Here is a 27,203-nt window from a genome sequence, read left to right on the forward strand (position 1 = left end):
GGGGAAGCTGAGTGAGGGGGACAGGGGACCTCTCTACACTGTCTTGTAACCTCTGGTGGGTCTTAAACTATTTCAAAATTATATATATATATATGTATCATTGCATATCATATGTAATTATGATACATATGATACATTTAATTATAATATATATCATATTATATAGGATACATATTATATATTATGATATATATAATTATAATATATAATAAATAATACTAATAAACTATTTCAAAATTATATATATGTACTAGATATATAATTATATATGATATATATAAAACATCTATTTTGGAATATATAAAAATAAACATATCTTTATAGATATTGAAATAAAATGATTTTTAGAACATATAAAAATATATATCTAAATTGTTTATATATATATCTAAAGGTATATATTTTTTATTTTGAAATATATATAAATGATATCTAGAAAACAAGCCTGAGGAAGACACCCATGGCCAGCATTTTCCACCTCGGAAACTGAAGATCCAACACTGAATGTAAAGATAAGGTCTCGAATGACAGTCTACCATGAAAGGGCAGTAGTACTATTAGAAACAGCAAATATTTCTGAAAAGGCCAAGGGAGGGAGGGGGGAGATATTCCTTCAGTAACAATTAAAATCAGATAAAAATTCTCCTAAATACTCAGTACTTTTTTTTTTTTTTAATTTAAATTCTAGTTAGTTAACATACGGTGCAATATTGGTTTCTGGAGTAGAATTCAGTGATTCATCACTTACATACAACACCCAGTGCTCATCATGACAAGTGCCCTCCATAATCCCCAACCCCCCACCTAGCCCATCCCCCACCCACCTCCCTCCATCATCTGTTTGTTCTCTATCATTAAGAGTCTCTATGGTTTGTTTCCCTCTCCCTTCTTTTTCTTTTCCCCCTTCCCATATGTTCATCTGTTTTCTTTCTTAAATTACACGAGTGAGATCATATGGTATTTGTCTTTCTCTGACTGACTGATTTCGCTTAGCATTATACTCTCTAGCTCCATCATGTCATTGCAAATGGCAAGATTCTTTTTGATGGCTGAGTAATATTCCATTGTATAAATACACCACATCTTCTTTATCCACTCATCAGTCAATGGACATTTGGGCTTTTCCCATAGTTTGGCTGTTGTGGACATTGCTGCTATAAACATCAGGGTGCACGTACCCCTTTGGATCATTACATTTGTATCTTTGGGGTAAATACCTTGTAACAAAGTTGCTGGCTCATAGGGTAGCTCTAGTTTTAACTTTTTAAGGAACCTCCAAACTGTTCTGCAGAGTGGCTGCAACAGTTTGCATTCCCACCAATAGTGCAAGAGGGGTCCCCCTTTCTCTACATCCTCGCCAACACTTGTTCCTTGTGTTAATTTTAGCCCTTCTGACAGGTGTGAGGTGGTATCTCATCATGGTTTTGATTTGTGTTTCTCTGATGATGAGTGATGTTGAACATCTTTTCATGTGCCTGTTGGCCATTTGGATGTCTTCTTTGGAAAAGTGTCTATTCATGTCTTCTGCCCTTTCTTAACTGGATTATTTGTTTTTTGGGTGTTGAGCTTGGTAAATTCTTTACAGATTTTGGATACCCTTTACCAGATATGTCGTTTGCAAATATCTTCTCCCATTCTGTAGGCTGCCTTTTAGTTTTGTTGATTGTTTTCTTCACTGTGCAAAAGCTTTTTATCTTGATGAAGTCCCAATAGTTCATTTTTGCTTTTGTTTCCCTTGCCTCTGGCGACATGTCTAGTAAGAAGTTGCTGCAGCCGAAGTCAAAGAGGTTGCTGCCTGTGTTCTCCTCTACAGGCATTTTTGATTTTGATGGTTTCCTGTCTCACATTTAGGTCTTTCACCCATTTTGAGTTTATTTTTGTGTGTGGTGTGAGAAAGTGGTCCAGTTTCATTCATGTGGCTGTCTAGTCTTCCCAGCACCATTTGTTCAAGAGACTGTCTTTTTTCCATCGGATATTCTTTCCTGCTTTGTCAAAGATTTGTTGACAAATTGTGGGCCCATTTCTGGGTTCTTTATTCTGTTCCATTGATTTATGTGTCTGTTTTTCTGCCAGTACCAGACTGTCCAGATGACTACAGCTTTGTAATAGAGCTTGAAATCTGGAATTGTGATGCCTCCAGTTTTTTCTTTTTCAGGATTGCTTTCGCTATTCAGGGTCTTTACGGATTTTAGGACTGTTTGTTCTAGCTCTGTAAAAAATGCTGGTAGTATTTTGATAGGGATTGCATTAAATTTGTAGATTGCTTTGAGTAGTATAGACATTTTAACAATGTTCGTACTTCCAATCCATGGCCATGGAATGTTTTTCCATTTCCTTGTGTCCTCTTCAATTTCTTTCCTGAGTGTTGTATAGTTTTCAGAGCGTAGATCTTTTACTTCTTTAGTTAGGTTCATTCCTAGGTATCTTATTGCCTTTGGTGTAACTGCGAATGGGATTGATTCCTTGATTTCTTTTTCTGCTACTTTGATATTAGCGTAAATACTTAGTATCTTTTAAGTAAGAGAAGATTGGACCATGATTCAAATGCATCAACTATAAAAAGATACATTTTCCGATAACTGTTAAATATAACTGTGAAGCAGGTTTCAAGGATGTTAAAGAATTGCCACTGATATTGATAGGCATAATAATAGTATTGTGATTCTGTAAAAAAGCGGTGTGGGGGGGTTCTTTATCTAGTAAAGCTCCACACTGCGGCATCCGCAGATGCTAAGACAGGACAGGGGACTTGCTTTAAAATAACCACAAAGAGGGGCGCCTGGGTGGAGTAGTCAGTTAAGCTCACGTCGTGATCTCAGGGTCATGAGATTGAACCCCATGTCAGGGTTGGTGCTCAGCGCAGAGTCTACTTGAGTTTCTCTCTCCTTCTCCCTCCACCCCTACCCGCCCCCCACCCGCTCTCTCTCCCTCTAAAATAAATAAATAAATCTTTAAAAAAAATTATCCGAGGGACCGAGGACGCAGGAATGGCTACATGTTGATAATCACTGGAGCTGCATGATGAGCACACGGGGCTCCTTCCTTCTGTGACTGCTTTAAAGATTCCACGAGAGAAAGTTGAAAAGGAAATAAAATAGGAGACTCACCAAGCTGATGGTGACAATCTCTTCGTAAGCCAGGGAGGACTCCCCGGCAATCATGCCGGAGCCCCTGAGATTCTCTACGCCCACACCACTGTCCTTCCCGATGATATCCGTGATGACATACCTTCAGGAACCAAACACAGGTTCAAGACCGAGCTCTAGCCCAGAAAAATTCAAAGCTGTTGCACTTCCCCAGGACCCGGGGCAGGAGGGACGAGCAAGGTAGGGGAATAGAAGGTGGTAAAGCAGCCTGAGGTGAAATGGAAGCAGGGGTCTAAGACCCTCACAATTGACCCTAAAGTTTCTAGAAGGGCAAGTGCAGCATCCATAATCATCACCCTTCCCGCCAAAGATGTCAGCTTATTTGGAGGCTGTCCTAATGAAATGTCACCCCCACCCTACATGCCTCCGTAAACAATCTAGAACAGAGTTTGGTCTACAGAGAGATGGGGAAATTCACAATCAATCAGTCAAGATTCTCTGGCCACAGGAGTGTGAGACACTGTACAGCCTAACCCCTGTTAGAGATTCACAAGGCACTGCAGCAGTAAAGGTTCTGACAAGGTCTGCAGTAAAGACTCTTGTTAGATCCTATTTAAACCCAGGGTTTCTCAACTTACTTGACTATGGAAATGGTTCTTCACCACCACCCACAACGTATCACCACTAACGTTCCAGAAAACCTAGCCTGGGAATTTCTGATTTTGTCAGCTCCATTTAAAACAAAACAAACAAACAAACAAACAAAACAAACAAACCCACAACATTCCCTAGAAAAGAGAGCTGGTAGCCTTGGACTTCCTCATGGAGCAGACCCCTGCCCTGCCTACACCTCCCCAGCTTGCCAAATCGCTGCTGCATCAGCTGGGCTAATTTGATCCTAAATCTGAGCTTGCCGCTCCAGGGACACCATGGCAATCCAATCTAATTCTTCCTGTGTGAGGTACTATTTTTGTGAAAGCCACCATTCACTCTGGGATGGCAAGAAGGGGCTCACCCTGAAGAAAGCCCCAGGTGTCTTAGTCATCAATGTCCGGAAGGCTCAGGGGTCCCACTGTACAAATACCACCACCCCATTTGAAAACATCACCCACAAGCCCGGAGGCAAAGAGAGGGACTGCCCATTAGCAGCTGAAATAGACCCCAGGCAAAACGAAGGAGCTATGTGATAAATTACTCACCTGGATTCTCCGTCTTCCTCGATGTGTTTACAATGGACAGAGTTCAGGGAGCTGATTGTGGTGTAGTCTTGGGGGGTTAGGTACAAGTATTTAAATCCCTTAAAAAAAAAAAAAAAAGACACCAGTGAAGCTATGAATCCAGTCCCCTGCACTAGACAGCCTCTGTTTTTGAACAAAAATGTTAACCCTGTAGGGGCGGATGTTAATAACGAGTTAACAATATGTTAGCAGCACAGTTAACATGTCTGACGTTAATTCTGTATCAATAACAGCTACAAACTGAAGGTCTGATCAGTGCCAAGTGCCTTCCACTCATCCTTACACACAATCTCCCGTTTTTCCTGCTCCAAATCAGTTCCTCAATCACCTTTCCACCCCTGCTCCCCTAAGGGGTCTGTTCTGACTTGTTTCCCTTTCGCCAGCTCCCTCCACGAAAACTCTATTATAGTTTACGAACTATGTGTATGTATGCATTATGTATACACGTGCGTGTATATGCATGTGTGTACGTATGTATACACGCTTTTTACATGAAAAGAATAATTCTTGCCCCCTTTGGCGGGGGCGATACCGCTACCTGGAGAATGCGTGCTCTAGCTGCAGAAAATCTCTGTCCCCTGCCTTTCCACATCACAAAATGTGACCTTTTCTCTCATCTTTCCTGCGTTTTATTGTGGCTAGTGTGTCTACATATTCCGGATGATTTTGGAGAATTCGCTGAGGCCAGAAACTGTGTCTTATTCACCTTTGCCTCCTCAGTGTACGCCTCATTCAGGGGACACTCTGGATATATGAGCTCAGTGTTTACAAACTTTTCTTCATTATTATTCCCCTCAGGCACCTTTCCAGGCACTTTTTTTCCCAACCACCACTCCCTCCCATGAAATTTTAAGACCGATCTACTGTATGCCTTCTATGTGCTGTATGTGTAGATCTGTGCTTTATACACAAAGGGCATGAAGATCCTTTCCACCCTGCCCCCCCCCCCCGGAGGCGCTATCACCCCCACTGGGGGGCATGACACCACCATGCTGGTTTGGGGACGTACTTTGTGGGGGTCTTCTGGGTCCACCCAAGCCACCTGGAAGATGTGCTTGATCTCCTCTGCAAGGCCAATACAGGCCCCACTGTTGGCTGCAAGATAGATTTTGGGGATACCCTCTGCCCGGGCCATCTCCGACGCACGCAGGTACAGGAGGTCTTCTCCCATGCCAAAGGATCCAATGCGGAACGTGATGTCATTGCTGATGACGATCACGTCCCGCCCTTCTGGATACTCCGGGGTCTTGAACCTCATTTTGAAGGCCACCATGCCCACCTGCCGAGGAGAGAAATGCACAAGGAAAAACGGTTTGTTGCTTCAGGGGGACGTTTTTTGAAAGGGCGATTCTAGACAGGGGCCGGGTTCCATTGCGTTCTTACCTCATTTCCTCCAGGAAGGCGGTTCATCTCCACTAGCTGGCCCTGAGGGTCCAGCACGAGTTCGGTGTATGTCAGGATGTCTTTGGGGAACTTGTCCGGGGTGCCCCACAGTTTAAAGAGAGCCTGGGGATGGGGAAAGAAAGAGAAAACCTGAAGTCCTCATTAGGGAGGCACATTTTCTAGTTCTTTCTCTCTTTAAATTATGAACTACTGACAGGGCTCCTGGGGGTGGCTCAGTCGGTTAAGCGTCTGCCTTCGGCTCAGGTCATGATCCCAGGGTCCTGGTATTGAGAGAAGCAGGTTGCCCGCTGAGCAGGGAGGCCGATGCAGGGCTCAATCCCAGGACCCTGGGATCATGACCTGAGCCGAAGGCAGATGCTTAACAACTGAGCCACTCAGGCGCCCCCAACTTTTTTTTTAAAGGAATAAGAAAAATGCAGTTGAAGCCCCTGGTGTACCCCCTCTCCCCAACCCCAGATAACCATTGTCTTGAATAGTGTCTACTAGTCCTGTGTATGTTTTTATGCCTTTCATTATACAGGCATACATTTTAAAAACATGGGGGTGCACCTGTCTGGCTCAGTTGGAAGAACATGCAACTCTTAGTCATGGGGTTGTGCATTCGAGCCCCACGTGGGATGTAGAGACATAACTTAAACTTATTTTTAAGCAATCTCTACACCCCACATGGGTACCCACATACCTCAAGACCAAGAGTGCCATGTTCTTCCAACTGAGCCAGCCAGGCACCCCTGCAGGACTTAAACTTTAAATAAATGGTCTTGTGATGGACGCACCCTTCTGCATCTGACCCCTCTGGCTCCCCCATATGTTTGAGAGATTTATCCATACTGAGAAATTTAACTCTAGTTCACTCATTTTCTCTGCTATTCTGTTTCCATGGTGTGAGTAGATCACAACTTACCTATTCATAACCCTTTTTAAGGAACATTTAGGCTGCTTCCAATCCTACGGTATTAACAACAAGGCTGTAATAAGCATTCTTTTTTTTTTTTAAGATTTTATTTATTTATTTGAGAGAGAAAGAGAGAGCACAAGTGGGTAAAGAGGGACAAGCAGATTCCTCGCTTAGTGTAGAGCCTGACGTGGGGCTCAATCCCAGGACCCTGAGTTCATGACCTGAGCTGAAATCAGACATTTAACCAACTGAGCCACCCAGGCACCCCTGTAATGAGATCCTGGTGGTCTCTTCTTATAAACATGGATGAGAGTCTCATCAGGTGAGTACCTAGGAGTGGAATCGCTGGATCACAGGGTTTGTGAAGCTTCAAGTTTACTCAATATTATCAAATTGCCCTCTCATTTTTCAAAATCCTTTACAGTCCCAGTAAGAAAGTATAAGAACCCCTTTTCTCTGTATGTTTGCCAATACTTAGTTTTGTCAAATATTTTCATGTTTATCCATCTGCTGGGTACAAAATTATATCGTGGTTTTAAGCTGTACTTCACTGATTATCAGTAAGGTGAGAGCCTTTGAATATGTTTATTAACCATGTGAGTTTCTTTTTTGTCAATTTCTTCCTGTTTATAACTCCTGCCCACATTTTTTATAGCTTTGTTTTTTTCTAATTGATTTATTAGTGCTCTTTAGATAATCTAGTTGTAATCCCTTGCTGGTAGAGGCATTGAAACTATTCTCCCCATCTGTGGCTCATCTTTCATTTTTTGCATAAAGAACTTCAAAATGTTAATATAGTCAAGTTTATGGGTCTTTTCCTGTACAGTTGGAGCTTTCAACTGACTCCAAGTGACTTTAATCCTCTTGAAATTTATTTCTGTAAACTAGATAAAGTAGAAATCAAAACTTACTTTTTCCAGTTAGGTAAGTCCTCCCTTACCCATGGGGGAAATGCTCTGAGACAGCCCATGGATGCCTGAAACTCTGACAGTACTGAACCCTATACATACTATGTTTTTTTTGATACATACATAACTATAATAAAGTTTAATTTATAAATTAGGCCTAGTAAAATAATAATAAAAGAACAATTATGACAATATACTATAGTAGAACTATATAAAAAACTATAAAACTATACAAAAACTGTAAAAAACCATGTGAACAGGGTCTCTCTCAAAATGTCTTACTGTACTAAACTCACCCTTCTTATGATGATGTGAGATGATCAAATGCCTACGTGATGAGATAAAGTGAGGGGCATGATGTAGGCATTGTGACATAGCGTTAGGCTAACACTGAACTTCTGAGCTTCTAGATCAGAAGGAGGATCATCTGCTTCCAGATCACAGTTGACCACAGGTAATGAAACTATGGAAAGCAAAGCCATGGATAATAGGGGACTACTGTACCTTTTAGTGAAGTTTAATGCCTTGATTCATAATCCCACCTCTGCATTCTGTCAAGGCTCTGTTTATTCAAGGCTCTGTTTATGAGTGGGTCTGATTTTAGGCTCTGTGCTGTTCTTCGTTTTTCTTTTCTTAAGATTTTATTTATTTCAGAGAGAGAGAGAGCATGAGCAGGGGGAAGGGTAGAGGGGGAGGGAGAAGCTGACTCCCCACTGAGCAGAGAGCCCAATGCAGGATTCGATCCCAGGACCCTGGGGTCATACCCTGAGCTGAAGGCAGACACTGAACCGACTGAGCCACCCAGGCGCCAGGCTCTGTGTTGTTCTACTGGTCTGCTCATCTAGCTCTATTACAACAATACACTGTAGTCAAGTACTGCTACTTTAAAACAAGTAACGACATTGGCTAAGACGAGTCCTCTTGACTTTGTTCTGTTTCGATATTATTTTTGCTGTTCACAAGCTTTTGCTTTTCCATATGAATTTTTAAGTTTCACCAAAAAACTCTGGAATTATACTGAATGTATTGATTTGGGCAGAACTAATAGCTTTACAATATTGAATCTTCCCATCCTTCATGAGCATGATATACCCTTCCACTTATTTAGGCTTACAGTGTTTCAAGAAAATTTAAAAATTTCCTCCATGAAGGTTTTGTATGTTTTTTGATTTATTCACAAGTAACCTTATAGTTGATCTTAATGTTGTAAACACTATTTTTTTCCAACTACATTTTACAATTTCTGCTGATCTATGAGAATGCAGTTTTGTATACTGATCTTGTATCTAGCAATCTTGCTACATTATTTCATTGGTGCTATAGATTCTTGCATTTCTTATATAGACATTTATATCATCTGCAAAAACACCATTTTGTTTTCTTTTGCATTTCAGTCTTCACACTTTCTTTTTCTTGTCTTATTGCATTGGCCAGAAACACCAATAAAAAAATGTTGACTACATATGGTAATAATGGATATATCTATCCTGTATCTGTCTTTTTAACATATCACCATTAGGTGCTATTAGTTTTAGATTAGTATCTTTTATCAAGATAAATTCCCTTCTCTTCTTAGTTTATTAAAAGTTTTTACTATTAACAGATATTATCTTCTCAATTAGTTTTTTTTTGCATCTATTGAAAAATTTAATTTTCTTAATCTATTAGTATGGTAAGTTACATTAATAGACTTCCTAATATCAAATCATATAAGCAGTTACAGAATAAAACCTACTTAGTCCAATTTAAAGAAAATCATTACTGGCTTTCATTTACTAATATTTTATTTATGATTTTTGTGTCCATATTCATAAATGAGACAACCAATTTTCCTTCTAATGTTCCAATACGGGATTCATATTAGGGTAATAATAACCTGATAAAACAAGTAAAGAAGCGTTCCCCTTGTTTTTTTTTTTCTACTCTCTAAACAATTTGTGGGGCGCCTGGGTGGCTCGGTTGTTAAGCGTCTGCCTTTGGCTCAGGTCATGGTCCCAGGGTCCTGGGATCAAGACCCACATCAGGTTCCCTGCTCGGCAGGAGGCCTGCTTCTCCCTCTCCCTCTCCTACTCCCACTGCTTGTGTTCCCTCTCTTGCTGTGGCTCTGTCAAATAAATGAATAAAAAACAAAAAAACCACAAAAAACAATTTGTACACAAAGGGAATTATCTGCTCTTTGAGGGCTAGATAGAAATTGTAAAGCCATCTGTACCCATTGTAGTGGATAGACTTTTTGAACTAGTATTCAGTTTCATTAATGCTAATAATCTATTTACATTTTCTATTTCTTCCTGAGTCAGTTTTGATAAGATATATTTTTCTGGGAAATTTTCTTTTGTCTAAGTTTTCAAATTTATGCATTGTCCATAATACTCTGTTTCTTTGTGTAAAAGAAAAGGGATGGATTTGCTCCTGATTTGTCTTTTTCTTATTCTATGGCCCTTGAGGTCAAAGGCAAAAGGATAAATGATCTTCTTAATCATACAAGTTTTAGTTTAATTTAATTAAGCACCTACTTTAATTTAATTAAGCACCTACTTAATTATGAATACTTTACATATATTCCTCACAATTAACTTTGCATAGCAGGTACTATTATTATCCTCACTTGACAGAGGAGGAAACTAGCCCAGAGAGGTGAAGGAACTTGCCCAAAGATACACAGAAAGCAAAGGACAGATCCAGAATTTAAGACCAAGCCTGAGTGACTGCAAATAGCAGCTTTTCCTACCATTCTGCCTCTCCTGTGCCTGAAGTGAACTGAGGCTTTCCTGCCTACAGGGGAAGGTCCATGGTCATGGGTTCATGAACATCATTTATAAGGCAATGGAAGGGATGTAAGCAGATATCCCCGTCACCAGTGCCAGCCTATTCAGTGTCCCTGAAAGGCCCTACCATGTAAAAAATAAAGGCACAGTAACAATCCTCGAAGGAAACACTAAAACGTTACTATAGTCATCAATGGTGAATAGATTACATAAGGGTAGAATACTTTAATATTCAGGAAACCCAAGACACTATCTATTAAAAGTAGACTAAAAATTCCTCAAAGGCAGTGAATGACTCTACCCTCTTCCTCACGGGCTACCTAAGCTTAGAATGGAGCCAGGCATGTGGCAGGAACTTAAATGAGCATTAAAATGACCAGAGGAAAGGATGCCTGGGTGGCTTAGTTGGTTAAGTGTCTGACTCTTGATTTTGGCTCAGGTCATGATCTCAGGGTCATGAGATCAAGCCCCACATGTGGCTCTGCCCTCAGCATAAAGTCGGCTTGAGATTGTCTCTCTGCCCCTCCCCCTGCTCACATGCTCTTTCTTTCTCTCTCTGAAATAAACACACCTTAAAAAAAAAAAAAAACAGAAAGAAACACATCAAAATATTAAGCAATCTGTCTTTAGGACATGGAACTCTGAGCCACTTTTTTCTTTTTTCCATACTCCTTTAGTTTCCAAAGTTTCTATATTATATTACTTTTTATCATTGGGAGGAAAGTGGGTTCATTTAGGAATGATATTAGGAAGGCATTCCCAATATTGATTTCTTTTTTTCCATGAAGACCTCATTCTTCCAACTGGGGTCTTCAGAAGAGTAACTAAGGATGGGGGGTAAGGGGCTGGTGGACTCCCTAAGGGGACCGGGGTGGTGCCACAGCAAAGCTGCAGGACTTGCCTGCCTGAACATCTCTGGGAAGTCGTAGACGTAGGTGGTGCCTAGGGACTGGGCCTGGAATCGCTTGGCCTGAAGCAGATCCTTGGTGACATAGGGAGTGTTGATCAGCATCCCGTGCTGGGGTCCCTGCTTGTTGCCAAAGGAGTGAAACATGATCTGGAAAGAAAGACAGAGAAACAGAGTGTAGGAGGGAACTTTCAAAGAAGCATAGTCTTGTCCCATTTAATCCTACTCTTCTCAATGAAAATGTGGTCGAAGGAAGCAAAGCATGTCACATCACATGACAAAGTAAGTGCCCCGGAGAGCTAATCTTCTTTTCTCTGCCACTGTGGGCAACCAGAACAAGAAGGGACAGTGGCAGGTATGGGAGCATAGCTCCAAAAATGTGACTATCAGTACTTTACACACACATACACACACACACAACCAAAATGAGTGCACAAAAACTGGCTGGATCTGAATTAAGTCCCCATTTGAGTTAATAGTACTGTACCAATGTCAATTTCCTGTTTTGACAAGGTCCCGTGGTTATGTTGTTACCACTGGAGGAAGTTGGGTGAAGGGTACATGGGAACTCTCCGTGGTATCTTTTTTTCCCTCTGTACTATTTTTCTAATTTCCTGAGTCTTTAATCACTTAAAGAGTTATATATTTAAAAAGGAAGTCAATGGGATATTTGATTCAGTTGACAAATATCTGTTCTAAAACATGGTTGGGGAAAATACACCCATTTCCCTAAGTGAACCAACCTGGGAGTTGCATTACAATCAACCACAATATTCCACATCTTTTCCCAAATATGGTCCTAAAATAGATTAAATTTGAGATTGATTCTCCTTCCCAGAGGAATGAACAACTGGGATTCAGAAGCTAACATGTTTACTGTAAACTCAGAGGAGAGCTACCCCAATCCAGCATGGCAAGGCACAATGGCCACCAAATAGCATTTTAGTCTGTGTCTTGCTCTCGGGAGCAGATTTGCTCTGCCTCTGCTTTGACTTGGATCTCTGCGGCATCCCCCCCCCACCCCCCCAGCCTCCCAGCCTTACAGTTCCAGATCTGGGGTCAGTGACTTCTTTGTAGAGGCTGATGTCCAGGTAGTAGCCCGACTCATTGGTGATGAACAGGCGGATGGGAACAGCACTGCCAGCAGTGGTCTGGCGGATGTTGATCTTGACCTCAGCCTGCAGCACGCGGAGTTTCCACAGCCGGCTGCCATAGCGCATAACCATGGAACGCACGGACTCCTCGATCTGCCCCAAATCACAGCAATTCCAATCTCAGGGCCCATTCCGTGCACACTTGTAATAAACAGTTCTAGCACCGATAATAAAGGAACGATGACATACACTGAACACAAAATACCTGGGACACAGTATGTCTCCAACAACTATTTAGCCAATAATAACCATAGTTGCCATGCTAAGCATGTCAAGAGCATTATCTCGTTTCATCCTTATAATTACTCAGAGAGGCTGGCACTTTTATACCCCGGTGACAGATGAGGAAACGGAGGCTGGTAAACGACAGAGCTAGTGTGCCTACATTACATCATCTTTATCTCCACCACGTAGCTCAAACGTTTGCATTTTCTCTTCTGGGAAATAAATGGGTTGGTGGAGTTGGGGCATCAGCATGGGCCCTCTGCACCCCACGGATGCCAAGATGATAACCCAGGACTTCTTTCATCCCAGAATCACCAGCATCAACTCTGCCTGCTCATGAAGAACCAGCCATGGGAGAATGGCTCTCTTTCCCCTTCCCTCCCACACCCGGTCCCCTGAAAGAGCCGGGAACCAGGGATGAAATTTTGTTTTGCAAGACACTTTAGGCATGCGTGTTGTCCTAAAAGGGAAGCATGCTGCCCACGGAGAGTGACTATCAGAACAGGGACGATCCTAAGGGTGGTGGCAAAAATATGGCCCTGGAATTAAATGACAGCAGGTTGTCCACCCACAGCAACCGAGGCTCAAACAGGCACATGCATGTCCCTGGAACTTAGAGGTCTCGAGTGCAAGGAGACAAGACCCCAAAGCAGCAAGGCACGTGAAGTGCCATAGGCCCCTGTGAAAGCTGAACCCAGAGTGTCCCCAGAGGAGAGACCTTGTAGGGGTCCATGATGACGGTGGGCACGAAGTTCAGGAAGATGTGGTTGCAGTCAGTGCGCACGCTCGTGTTGTTGAATGCCACCTCCAGCTCATCCATGGCCTCCAGGAGCAGACGCTCACCCTCGTTCTGCAGGTACTCAAAGGAGGCTTCCTGCCGAAGTCAGCGGGGGACAGATGCTAAAGCAAGGGGCCCAGGGCTGGAAACGGAGCCTCAGACAGAAAGGAGAGAGGAAAGCATCTCCCCTCCTCCAGAAAGTGTGCCAGATGAGAAGGGCAGAGCCCTGCCTCCAAGGCTACCCAGCGTATTTGCCAAGTTCTGTATTTTCTGCATTGTGATGCTCTGACAACTGGGGCCTTCCTGAGCCTGGAGGGGCTGCCCCTCCCAGGGTGGCCAATCCCTAGAGATGGTAAACAGCTCCAACCTGAGCGTGCTCTTTCAAAGGCAAACCAGCCAATCCAGAGCACACACCACTTCTTTGGGGTTCTCAGGTCCCAGGTCACTATCCACCTGCCCTACTCACCCCAGGCCCAGGTACCAGACACCTAGAGACAGCCCCTCGGCTCCAGAACCTACTGAAAGTATTCAGACTAGTCAATCCCAAGCCTGCCTACCCTGCCTCACTGGTTGTTCTTTCCTGCAGAAACTACAACAAAGACTCTTACCCACGTTTCCCTCTCCTCCCCTGCCTCCCGACCAACCCCGGTGTTTCCCCTTGTGGCTCCCTGCCATATGCTGTGCCCCCTCCTCTTGGGATCTGAGAGTGACAATCTTTTCCATGGCAACCGTTTCTTGATCTGTTAGGAAGTACAGGCCTGACTGTACCTGAAAATAATAAACCCATTAAAATAGCTCGTTGAGGGCGCCTGGGTGGCTCAGTTGGTTAAGCGACTGCCTTCGGCTCAGGTCATGATCCTGGAGTCCCGGGATCGAGTCCCACATCGGGCTCCCTGCTCAGCGGGAAGTCTGCTTCTCCCTCTGACCCTTTCCCCTCTCATGCTCTCTCTCTATCTCATTCTCTCTCTCAAATAAATAAATAAAATCTTTAAAAAAAAATAAAATAAAATAAAATAAAATAAAATAGCTCGTTGACTGAGGTGGCAAAAAACTGACATTAGCTTCACGTCCATCAGTAGAGGATTCGGAAAAAAAAAAAAATTACACACACGGTACATCCATGCAAGGAGAGAGCATGAAGTTGATCATCTCCATTACCGTGGGAGAGGAGGTCTACAAGAACTGATCAGGAGGGGCGCCTGGGGAGCTCAGTCAGTTAAGCGGCTGCTTTTGGCTCAGGTCATGATCTCAGGGTCCCGGGATCAAGCCCCTGTCAGGCTCCCTGCTCAGCGGGAAGCCTGCTTCTCCCTCTGCCCCTCCCCCTGCTCACGGTTGCACTCACACACACTCTCTCTGTGAAATAAATAAAATCTTAAAAAAAAAAAAAAGGAATTGACCAGTAAAACCGCAACAGTATTCAAATGGTTTGTCCACCCTGAGCTCCCACCGATAACATGACACCTGCAACTCCACATATGGAATCCTGCCTAGAAAGGGTCCCCAACAGGGCTGACCCCTGCTGAGTAGTGGGATTCTGGGTCATTCTCCTTGATTTTTAAAAGTAGTTTTCAAGGGGCGCCTGGGTGGCTCAGTCGGTTAAGCATCTGCCTTCGGCTCAGGTCATGATCCCAGGGTCCTGGGATTGAGCCCCACATCAGTCTCCCTGCTCAGCAGGGAGTCTGCTTCTCCCTCTGCCTCTGTCCCCTGCTCCCTACTTGTGCTCTCTTTCTCAAATCAACAAATAAAATCTTAAAAAAAAAAAAGAAGAATCCACTATGGGGCACCTGGGTGGCTCAGTTGGTTAAGCATCTGCCTTAAGCTCGGGTCATGATCCTGGAGTCCTGGGATCAGCTCCACATCGGGCTCTCTGCTCAGTGGGGAATCTGCTTCTCCCCCTCCCTCTGCCCTTCCCCTCTGGCTCATGCTCTCTCTTTCTCCCAAATAAATAAAATCTTTATTTTTTTTTTAAGATTTTATTTATTTATTCATGAGAGACAGAGAGAGAGAGAGAGAGAGAAGCAGAGGGAGAAGCAGGCTCCCAAGGAGCAGGGAGCCCGATGCGGGACTCGATCCCAGGACCCTGGGATCATGACCTGAGCCGAAGGCAGACGCTTAACCATCTGAGCCACCCAGGCGCCCTAAATAAAATCTTTAAAGAAAAAGTCGTTTTCAATATTGTTTGAAAAGTTCACAATAAAATCATAGATAACTTGGGGTGCCTGGGTGGCTCAGTCATTAAGCATCTGCCTTCGGCTCAGGTCATGATCCCAGGGTCCTGGGATCTAGCCCCACATGGGCTCCTTGCTCAGCCAGCAGTCTGCTTCTCCCTCTCCCACTCCCACTGCTTGTGTTCCCTCTCTCGTTGTCTCTCTCTCTGTCAAATAAATAAATAAAATCTTTAAAATAAATTAATAAATAAAATCATAGATAACTTGTCTGAATGCAAGAAACAATGAAAAATGATCATGCACTCAATAAGCAAGTACAAGAAACTCCTTTAATAAGCCAGTATCTTCCTATCTTCTCAACTCCCTTCTCATGCAGACAGATCCGTGGGACACAAGAAAGGTGTCCATGTGCCGCCAGCCGGGACATGCACACAAGCCACTTTGATGTCTGCCTCCCCCGTGCTCCCCAGACGGGAGAGTCACAAGGGCACAGATGTATGTGCCCGGCACACCCCACGATCCCCAGCACGCCGCCCAGTGCCCAGCACAGAGCAGGGACTCAGTGAAGGGAAGGCCAGCACGCGAGTGAGCAGCTCAGAGGGAGAAAGCTGCCCTCGGTGATGTCTTACCTTTGTAATGAGGTCCGAGTGCCTGATGATGGCGCGGATGAAGAACCTGTGGTCCGTCACTTCTGCCCCTTCTTTCACTTTGGCCGCGCCTAGGTAAAGGTGCATCTTGTGGTTGGCGCAGGGCACGGCGGTCAGATCGAAGCTGCGCATCCGGCTGAGCTCCAGCTGAAAGGCCAGGGCGGGCTCCAGGTGACGGTAAATGCGATCTTCTGCAAACTGCGGGGCCGGCCAGAGAGTGGAGACAGACAGACACACAGACAGACACCGAATGGGTCCCTGGGGCCGCGCGCCTGCTGGCTCCACGCCCTGACCTGCAGACCCCTGGTGTTGGCGGCTTTCGCTCTCAGAGGGGTAGGCTTCATCACGTCACCCTGTGAGCAACCCCAGGACTCAGAGATTTGGGTTTTGGGAAGGTCCGGAGGAGAGCCACGAACATGGCAGGTCCTGCATGCTGGCCTGAGCCTCTCGGCTCCCGGGTGAGCCTACCTAGTCCCCAGCACCTGCCGGCACAACCAGCCTCTGTTCTGTCACAACAGAGTACCTCTCAAGAAGTCACTAAGCGCTGGTTTCTCTGTGGAAACTCGTCCCCCAAAGGAAGCGACAGACCATGCCGGAGACTGAAGTAGAGAGAAAATGAAGACCCTCACCAAAGGACGGGTCTGAGCTAGAAATGAAAGGCTTTGGATCAATTCAACTATGAGATACTGAAGAGGACGGAGTGTAGAGTCTGTGCTGGGAATAAGGCCACCTGTTCTAAAATAGGGATCAGCAAAGCTTTTCTTAAAGGGCCAGAGAGGGAACGTGTGAGGCTGCTGGGCCACACGGTCGGTCACAGCCACACCATCTCTGCCACTGGAACGAGAAAGCCGCAGCAGACAATAGGACATCAAGCAGGTGTGGCTGTGTTCCAATCAAACTCTGATTATAAAAATATGCAGCTGGCCTGCAAGAACATAAGAAAAAGAGGTTGGGAGAGCCATCCGAGGACAACAATGATCCGGATGGGAAGCATGGGGTCTGAGCTCCACAGGGAAACACAATCCCAGAGGCTGGAGTCTACACAGAAATTACATGTCCTAGAATACACGGGTACCTTAAGGACTGGGGACTCTACTCTTCCTGAATATCAAAGATGCCAGGGAGGCGAGAAAAGTATCACTGCTTTATGTCATACCTTATCTCTTGCTCTGAATGTGAAAAACTTGGGAAATTCTTTCTGCAAAAGAAACAATGAAATCAACTAAGATTCATTTAAATACTGATATACTTGTTTTTTGGTTTTTTTTTTTTTTTAACCATAACCCGTATGCTTCTAGAATGAATCCTTTGGGAAAACCTTCTCTTTTTTAGCGATTGCTCTCTTCCACCCCCATCCACAGCGTAAACGCCAAATCAATGGTACTGAGTCTTGAGGAATGTTAAAGACTCATACGGATGTACTGAGAATCGCACTGACCTCTTGGGCAATCAGGAATGTGATTCTTCGGAGTCCGCAATCCACAAGGATGTTTTTCTGCATTAAAAACCAAAAAGGCAATGGAATAGTATCTAGCCACAAAAAGAAATGAAGTACTGACACAAGTTTCCACATGGCTGGATCTTGAAAACATGATGCTGACTCGAAGATACCAGTCACAAAAGACCTCATATTGCATCATTCCAGTTACAGGAAATATCCAGAATGGGCAGATCCATAGAGACAGAAAGTAGATTCATGGTTGCCCAGGGCACGGGGCGGGCGGCGGGGGAGCGGTGTTGGATTGAGGGAAAATGGGGAATGATTGCTAATAGGTTTTCTTTTTGGAGGTGGTGTTGGTAAAAACATTCTAAAATATTTTTATCATGATGATGATTACACAACTGTATGAATATACCAAAAAGCATTGAATTGTATATTTTCAATGGAGGAATAGTGTGACATGTGAATTATATTTAATAAAGGTGTTATGTTGAAATATATATGTATATACATACACACATATATACATTTTTTTAACATTTCATGAAATCTTTAATAAAATTAATTGGGGGGGAGGGTGTCACCGTTCTATTAAAAAAAGACAAACTGGGAAGGCCTGGCTGGCGCATTCAGTGGAGCATGCAATTCTTGATCTTGGAGTTGTGAGTTTGAGCCCCACATTGGGTGTAGAGGTTACTTAAAAATGAAATCTTTAAAAAAAAAAAGATGAGTAAAAAAGCACAAAAAAGTGCACACTATATGATTGCATTTATACAAAATTCGAGAACAGATGAGACTAATCTATGTTGTTAAAACTTAGGCTAGTTGTCGGTTATCTCTGGCAAAGAAGAAAGGAGAACATTCATTTTTTTATCTAAATGCTGGTTACACTTGGGAATTCCCTATGACAATTCATCAGGCTGTACCTTTACGATTTGTACACATTTTCTGTATGTTAAACTTTAATAGGAAAGTACCCAAGAAGGGTACAAAATTATTTTTAGGTAATCCCTAAACAAAATAAATATTTTTTAAAAGATTTTATTTACTTATTTGACAGAGAGAGCGAGAGAGGGAACACAACGCAGGGGGAGTGGGAGAGGGAGAAGCAGGCTTCCCGCTGAGCAGGGAGCCTGATGTGGGGCTCGATCCCAGGACCCTGGGACCATGACCTGAGCCGAAGGCAGACACTTAACGACTGAGTCACCCAGGTGCCCCCAAAATAAATACTATTATATACAGTATTGTGGGGAAAGAAAAACCCAAAAGACAAGGAAATATGGTTCTTGCTTAACTTGTCCCTACAGTAAGGAAAATTATTAGGGGAAATGAGTAGTCTTAGCCCATTTCAGAAAGACGTAAGTAGACAAACAAAAGAATACTTAATGGTACGTGGGTTGCAAAGAGAACAGGATAAACCACAAAACGAAGAGGGTTTGAATGTGGGAAAACCAGCCTGGTTATGGGGAGCCTCCATGATTTGTTCTCAACTAAGGATGTGTATCAATGTGTGAGTGTGTGTGGAAATGTATATGAATGTGTGTATGGGAGAATATATATGTAGGTATCCGCTTAATGCAAAACATTTTCAATACAAGAGCAACATGTAACATTAAAAGTCCTTCCCCCAGCAGGTGTATATTCTTCTAGCTCTCTTTTGTACAGAAGCACATACGTTTAATCTTTTCTAGCCCATGGATATCTTCCCGGGTTGGTATTTAGAGGACGATTTCTTTGTCCGTGCTTTGGGGGTCCTCATGGCCCATACTTTCCACAGGTGAGTCTGGCATCCCTCCCACTGCTCTCTCCGGGTAAGAAACGCCAACTATCTTTTTTTTTTTTTTTTTTTAAGATTTTATTTATTTATTTGAGAGAGAGAGAGAATGATAGGTAGAGAGCACGAGAGGGAAGAGGGTCAGAGGGAGAAGCAGACTCCCCGCTGAGTAGGGAGCCCGATGTGGGACTCGATCCCGGGACTCCAGGATCATGACCTGAGCCGAAGGCAGTCGCTTAACCAACCGAGCCACCCAGGTGCCCAGAAACACCAACTATCTTGAGCGTCATTTGATTTGGTTAAAGGGTAGGGTGAGCCCCAACCACCCAAATGTTGCCTTATCTATGCCGCGGGATGCCAAGTGTAAACCCAGTAAGGACATCGGCTGTGTCAAGAAGAAACCCGCTGAAGGGAAATATGCCAATATCTTCATCCCGGGGCTGGATGGTAGGGGTGTGGGTTTTGTTTTCAGATTTGTCTGTACCTTAAACATTTTCTACAGTGAACATCATTACCTTTTTATCAAGTCTAAGTAAATCACGGACAATAATGTCCCTAAGCTTTCAAGGCCTTATCCGTGACTCAGCATCATTCACCCCCATCTCCTGCCTAGGAATCACGAGGCCAGGTCTTCTGAGGGATGCCAAGTCAGAGGGGGTAAGAGCTGTCCCTCCCATTGGTCGGAGAATACGACCAATGTACAGGTAAACAGACTAACAACAACTGAAAATTTCCAAGTGTTCTTCAAGTTGAGACCAACTAAGGAGAACTAACAGCCAGATAGCATGCCTGGTAGATCTGATTAATTTAGGAGTTAGAAATCTTAGCATCCCATTTTACAGTTGGGGAAACTACGGATCAGAGAGGTAAAGTAACCTGCCCAAGGTCACACAGTACCTTCCCACTGTTTCTACTACCTACGCTTGCCAAGCGGCTCCACATCTATTTGCAGTGGAGGTCCTTGAGCGTACTAACAGCTGTCCCTCCTGCCAGCGTGAGACTATTGCTGGCAATGGCCACATGCTTACACAAGAAGTTCTTTGCATTAGATGGTGGTCAGTGTAAGTGACTCTTCAAAGATTTTGAGTTTTCTGGGTTATTTCAACAAAAACAGTCCCCCCCAAACTATTTATTGAATGTGTCCTCGAAGTGTATATATACTTCATTTCATTCTTCATTGCGCAGGCTAAGTGGTGTTCCACTGACCCTTGAACAATGTGGGGTTAGGGGCGCCGATCCTCTGCACAGTTAAAAATCCACATATAACTTTTGACTCCCCAAGAACTATGAATATCCTACCGTTGACCAGAAACCTTACTGATAACATAAACAGTCAACACTTTCTGCATGTTATACGTACTATATACTATAGTCTTACGACAAAGTAAGCTGACAAAAAGGAAGGTTACTAAGAAAATTACAAGGAAGAAGAAATACATTTACAGCACCGTATTGTGTTTGTCGGAACACAATCCGGGAATGAGCGCACCTGCCTAGTTCCACCCATACTGTTCAAGGGTCAACTGTACATACTTTGTCTTTTTTTTTTTTTTTTTTTTTTTTTTTAAGAGATAGAGTGGCAGGGGTGGGGAGAGGCAGAAGGAGAGGGAGAGAGAGAATCTTAAGCAGGCTCCACACCCAGCCCGGAGCCCAATGCAGAGCTTGATCCCACAACCCTGAGATCATGGCCTGAGCCGAAATCAAGAGTTGGATGCTTAACCGACTGAGCCGCCTGGGTGCCCCTATACTTTGTCTTTTATCATTACAACACCCAGGGAGAGAGAAACACTGCCCCCATGTTATTGGGGAAAAGGTTTAAGTTCAGCCACTACCGAGTTCAACCACTTCCGCCCAAGGGTACGGGCTCCGAGGAGTCGCGGGGCTGGGCTGGGAAGCCAGGTCTGTGCCTCTGAAGTGCACAGCAGGACTCAGGCACATGGGACGCCTCACCACAACAGCCCCTCCCTCCTCCTTCCGTGACTCAGAACCAGAGGCAAGCCCAGCATACCTTGGATTGTACGAACGTCCGGAAAATCGGCACCAGCTCCTCATCTTCCAGGTGGTCCGCGTACTGGATGGCCACATTCAGGATGTGGATCGGCTCTTCTCTGAGGTTCTGGGAGGGCAAAACAAAGGTAGGTGGTAGAAGGACTCGAGAGCCCCAGCCCGCCCCCTCCTCAGCATATGCCCCCTGCTTGGACACCGACCTTGCTGTCTTCCTCACAGTACAAGGAAGTATAGGCCTTGCTGAAGAGCGGGGCTTCCCGGGGCACGATGGCAAAGCAGGAGACGACTTCGTCGAAATTCCTGGGGGCGCGGGGTGGAGAGGCAGGGCTGAGGGACTGCTGCTCCGTGACATCGAAGGTCAAGATTGCGCTCCGGGCAGATGAGAGACTTGGGTCCTCCCTCTTTGCCACCCACCATTCTCTGAGCTCATTCAACTCTGTGCAGAGCTCACTGGGGTCCTGACCAGGTCCAAGCCTCCACCGATGGGGTGTTGCCCCAAAAGGGAAGAAGGAGCCTGTGTGGTCTGAGATTGTGAATAAAAGGAAGTCCGGTGCTCTGGGGCATCAGGTGGGCTGCCCGTCACAGGCCGGGGGATCCTCACCCCTCACCTCCCCAAATCAACTAAGGCTATTGGGGAGTTACAACAAGATAATCCAAGCACAACGCACAGCATGGAGGAACAGGTCGGGGGAGAGGGCAGTCACTTACACCTTAACTACGCTTTATTATTTTTTTTAAGTAGGCTCCACACCCAATGTGGAGCTTGAACTCACAACCCCGAGGTCAAGAGTCACATGCTCTACTGACTGAGCCAGCCAGGTGCCCCTCCCCTTTTTTTTAACTACACTTTAAATACAATATTTAATATACACGATCTCATTTAATTTTCCTGGTGGTCCTATAAAGTAGATCCTTCTCTTATCCCCATTATAAGGATGGGAAAACTAAGGCATAGAGAGGTGAAATAATTTGCTCAGAGTCTCACAGTGTAGAAGTGCACAGTCAGGCAGGCTACACAAATGAACAGGCGTGGGCCAGGGGAAGCTTGCTTGGCCCCTCTGCTCGGGGTGTTTGAGGGACTAGGCCACCCTGGGTACCTTATGAAGTCCTCAAATCTCCTGAAGGCGACCATGGCCCCCATCCGCTGACACAGTGGGGAGAAGCCACTGTCCATGAACAGCTCGGTGCTGTGCCTCAGCAGGTCGGGGTTGGTGACGCTGATGGGCACGGCCATCCTACGGGGGGACCGGAAGAGGAGAATGAAGCAGCCGCTTGAAGATCTGGCCGCAAGAGCTGCTCCTGCCTTGAAAGCTTCAGTGAGCCAGACTAGCATTAGAGCCCGCCCATAGCAGGACCTAAGACTGGGGGTGGAAGGGATGGGGGTCTGGGTCTGCGGAGTCTTGTCTGATTGCTCAGGACCTGGTATAGACTAAGAGCTCCACAAGCAAGTGATGAATGAATGAGTGAATGATGCATACATGCATGCATGCATGCAGACAAGTTCCAGCCTCAACGTGGTCCCAGGGAAATCCAAGATCATGAACTCGGCCACAGAGAATGAACACCCTTAGCACCAATTTCTCCCAAACAGCCCAGCCCCGGGTGGCTGGTGAAGGGACAGGCTTGGTTCTAAAGAGACATGCCAGGCCTCTGTTTCCCCAGTGCCTCTGCCTCCATCAAACCTGCTCCTGGGACAGGGTCAGAAATCAAAACTGGCCCCTCGGCCAGCAGCCCATTAGAGTGTAGCTGGTCCCTGCCCCCAGGACTGGCTGCTCACCAGCAGCAAATAGAAATGGGTCCCCTGGAGCAGTGACAATTGGGCCCTGGAATCAAGTGAAGGAGAGGCTCTTTATCAGATGGGGTACAGAAGAGAGTCAAAAGGGCAGGCCTGGGGCGCCTGGGTGGCTCAGTTGGTTGGGCGACGGCCTTCGGCTCAGGTCATGATCCTGGAGTCCTGGGATCGAGCCCCGCATCGGGCTCCCTGCTCGGCAGGAAGCCTGCTTCTCCCTCTCCCACTCCCCCTGCTTGTGCTCCCTCTCTCGCTGTCTCTCTCTCTGTCAATTAAATAAATGGGTGAGATCTTAAAAAAAAGACCAGATACTGGCAACAAACTAAAAATATTAAAAAAAAAGGAGCAGGCCTGGGGCTGCTCTCCTGGAAAGGGGATCTGCTTACAAGGTTGGCCCTTGGCTGGTGTCTGGGAGCTTGGGGAAGGTTCCCACCATTCCCTAAATGATAAGAGGCTCACTGTGCCCAAATTGTTTGTGCCGAGCACTTGCTTTCCTTCTGGAGTCTGGGATTTGGGTGCATGCTTGGTGGACAGTGTGTACACGACCAGCTCCCCGCAAAAACCCTGGGTGCTGAGTCTCTAACCGGCTGCTGGACACACTGCACATGGGTCATCACAACTCACTGCTGGGGGATGAAGGGCATCCTCTGTGACTCCCTTGCGGAGGACTCTTGGAAGCTTGCACCAGGTATCCTCTAGACTTTACCCTCCGCACCCCCCACGCCCGCGCCCATGACCTTTTATCTCTCGCTGACTGTCCTTTACTTCGCTTCATGTCCTTTCACTGTGACAAGTCACAGCCGTGAGCATGATACATCCTGAGCCCTGTAAATCTTCTTAGTGAATCCTCAAATGTGGGGTGCTCTTGGAGAGATCCCTGACCCAGGTGGGGGGTGGCCTCTGTGCCTTCCTGTTGGGTACCCCTGAACTCCCCATCCAGGCCTGCCCCCTGCTCCCGGACAGCTTAATGCAGATTAGCAAACTGGCGGGCAGCATGGGCTGAATTCAGCCCACAGATGGACTTGGGTCACTGCAGCATTTTTAATATATTCTTATACGTTAATTACCTATTCACAGTGAAGTTGAAGAATTTCATGTTATTTTTAAAAGTCTAGATGTCCTGCTTCTCTTGTGGGGTAAAAATAAGGAAAGATTTGGTTTAGCGGACCATTTTCCTGGAGCTAGAATTGCAGCCCCCCACATAGGGCCACACTCTCCAGATCCTACCGCCCCAGGGTCCTCAGTGTCTGTGTGGGTCAAAATAGGACCCTGGGCCCATACGGAGGGTCACAACCAATAACCCAAATATGGGTATAGGTTCCTCCTAAGAAACAAGGTGTGACTGACCCACAGGCTTAGGAAAACCACCTTCCTATCCCAACCAGGTTGAATTGCTAAGACAACAAAATCAAAGAAAGAACAGAATGCCTCCTCGGGGGCAGACAGTTTCAAAAGCCCCTGCACCACGCCACCCACATTCCCCCAAATGATTCCAGGGCCACAAACACTTTGACTCCTTTTCTCTCAATTGGACAAAATATGATTTTTTTTTTTAAATAAGAAGAGTAAAAGTAAATAACACTAAAAAAAAAAAATAAACGACACAAAAGGAGGTGCCTAATGGAGAAGTACTTCTTCATCTGTAACAAAGCAACACCCTTCTTCTTAAAAGCCACTGAAAGAAAACCATGCTTTGAAACCCCAAGAGATCCAAATATTCCCCACTTAAAGAAATCATGAATCCCGCTGCCCATATAGATACAAGATCCGATTAATTCAATGCCCAAATAATGAGGAGACCATTCTAGCCACAAGCCAGGCCTGTGTGGCGACCCCCAGGAGAACCAGACCCAGAGGGGTGAGGAAGAGGGAAAGGGAACGCTCCAAATCCCAGGGAGACGTGTTTGCTTTAGCTGAAGGTAACACGCTCTACCTGACCAGGATGGCACTTCAGGGCCTGAAATTAGATGGATTAAAAAAAGAAGGTGAGAGAGAAGAGGCACTCCAGTGTGTCCCCGACTGAGGACATCGTGGGGATCCAGATGGGCCAACACACTCACCCCAGCCGGTGGCTCCGGAGGACCCTCAGGGGCTGTGGAGGGCACTCTGACGGGAGAGGCACGCGGTTCAAATCCCTACCCCACGCGAATGAGCAGCTGGGCCCGTGCCAAGGGAAGGCCCAGGGCTCCTCATGTGTCAGATAGAGTATGGAAGCGCTTAGCATGGTGCCCGACCAACAGCATGCCATCGGGCACTAACAACATAGTGATAATCATCACAGGGGTCCCTGATGTTCACCAACAACATGCCCCAAGTGCCATGTGCGTCGTATCTCATTTACTCTGCATCATGGTTTAGGAAAGCACTGTCCAATAGAACTTTTTATGGTGATGGAATGTTCTAGAACTGCAATATCCAATATGGCAGCCACAAACCGCATATGGCTGCTGAGCCCTTTCAGTGCGGCTGGTGTGACTTGAGGAGCTGAATTTTTAATTGCATTTCACTCATTTTAATTTAAAGAGCCCACGTATGGGTAGTGGCTACTATACCGGGCAGTGCAGGTGGATGAGGTAGACACTGGATTATCTCATCTTACAGATGGGAGAATGGAGATACAGGCAGATCCCACAGTGGAGGAGTGGTATCCCTGACTGTCTCCCCAGACATACTCGCTGGGTCCCTCCAGAGCCAGGACTACGGGGGTCAGAGAGGAAAGAACCACACACCACCCCGGGGTGCACACCACTCCATACCTATTTGGGTGGGAGGAGGGCAGCATGAACTGGAATTCCACCACGCAGGTGCCGTCCGGGAGCTGCCGGTGCTGCAAGCTGTTTAACTCATAGGCGATGTAGCCCCTCCGCACATAAACCTAATGAGGCAGAAGCACAGAAGACACTCTCTCAGGGCGCGCTGCAGAGTGCCCGCAAAACCTGATGAAACTCAGGCCGGAGGGATGCCAGAAATCATCTCTAAATGATCTCCAAGCAGTTGCAAAGAACAAGTTCGCTCACATTTTACAGTGTTACTTTACTTCGCCAAGGGCTAGACGGTAAATGTTTTAGGCTTTGCCGGATACCCGTCTCCATCCCAACTATTCAATTCTGTCACTGCGGCCTGGAAGCAGCCAAGGACAACATGTAACTGAATGGGCATGGCAGGGTTTCAATAAAACTTTATTTATAAAAACAAGCAGTGGGCCAAATGTGGCCCATAGGCTATAGTCGCCAACTCCTGCTTTAGAATAGCGGCGCCACCCGAGAGAAATATAACATGGTCACATATGCAATTCTAATTTTCAAGCTTCTAGTAGCCACTTCAAAAAATAAGGCAACAGGTGAAAATTAGTTTAATAATATAATTTCATCCCTAATACCAAATGTAATGTCATTTTGACATGTAATCAATATAAAAAAGTACCAATACAGTTGAAATTCTTTCTCCATACAAAGTCTTTGGAATCCAGTGTGCATTGTATACTTAGAGCACAGCTCGATTCAGACCAGCTGCATTTCAAGCATTCACTAGCCACATGTGGCCAGTGGCTGCCATACTGGACAGCACAATTCCAGAGGTTAGACAGGGGGAGTTTTTTAATTGAATAAGGAATATAAGAATTGTGTGGCAAGAGTTAACATAGCGGACCTAACTGCTATCCTTTAAAAGACCCTTGGCCGGCCTCTGGGAACTTGGATTTGGGAGGGTTCCCACTCTTCCCTGATAAGAATGGTTCATGGCACCTTAGCTGTATGAAGAGTGATTTTATGTTGAACGTGTGCTCTCTTTCTGGGAATTCAGAATTTTGTTACATACTAGGACCAGCCCCCAATAAAACCCCTGGGGCGCTGAGTCTCTGAGCCTCACTTCAAACATGTTGTCATGGGGCGCCTGGGTGGCTCAGTCGGTTAAGCGTCTGCCTTCGTCTGCTCAGGTCATGGTCTCAGGGTCCTGGGATCGAGTCCGGCACTGGGTTCCCCGCTTGGCGGGAAGCCTGCTTCTCCCTCTCCC

General features: G+C 45.4%; 1 protein-coding gene across 3 annotated transcripts in view; it reads right to left on the bottom strand.

The window, feature by feature from the left end:
* The window catches only part of ACACB (acetyl-CoA carboxylase beta), a 118,911-nt gene that overhangs the window by 14,542 nt on the left and 77,166 nt on the right, over window positions 1–27,203 (bottom strand). For all 3 annotated transcript variants that reach the window (XM_028116591.2, XM_028116593.2, XM_028116594.2), the window contains 14 exons: window positions 25,949–26,067; window positions 22,501–22,638; window positions 21,604–21,703; window positions 21,405–21,512; window positions 17,620–17,676; window positions 17,338–17,379; window positions 16,164–16,379; window positions 13,307–13,462; window positions 12,253–12,456; window positions 11,204–11,359; window positions 5,708–5,830; window positions 5,334–5,603; window positions 4,286–4,383; window positions 3,108–3,228 (listed from right to left, as the gene is read on the bottom strand). In XM_028116591.2, the coding sequence (XP_027972392.2) occupies window positions 3,108–3,228; window positions 4,286–4,383; window positions 5,334–5,603; window positions 5,708–5,830; window positions 11,204–11,359; window positions 12,253–12,456; window positions 13,307–13,462; window positions 16,164–16,379; window positions 17,338–17,379; window positions 17,620–17,676; window positions 21,405–21,512; window positions 21,604–21,703; window positions 22,501–22,638; window positions 25,949–26,067 (1,908 nt within the window). The remainder of the gene's footprint in view (window positions 1–3,107; window positions 3,229–4,285; window positions 4,384–5,333; window positions 5,604–5,707; window positions 5,831–11,203; window positions 11,360–12,252; window positions 12,457–13,306; window positions 13,463–16,163; window positions 16,380–17,337; window positions 17,380–17,619; window positions 17,677–21,404; window positions 21,513–21,603; window positions 21,704–22,500; window positions 22,639–25,948; window positions 26,068–27,203) is intronic.

This window comes from Eumetopias jubatus, unplaced genomic scaffold (assembly GCF_037043125.1).
Source record: "Eumetopias jubatus isolate StellerSeaLion01/CBP00866 unplaced genomic scaffold, mEumJub1_p1.0 scaffold_16, whole genome shotgun sequence".
Classification (NCBI taxonomy): Eukaryota; Metazoa; Chordata; class Mammalia; order Carnivora; family Otariidae; genus Eumetopias; species Eumetopias jubatus.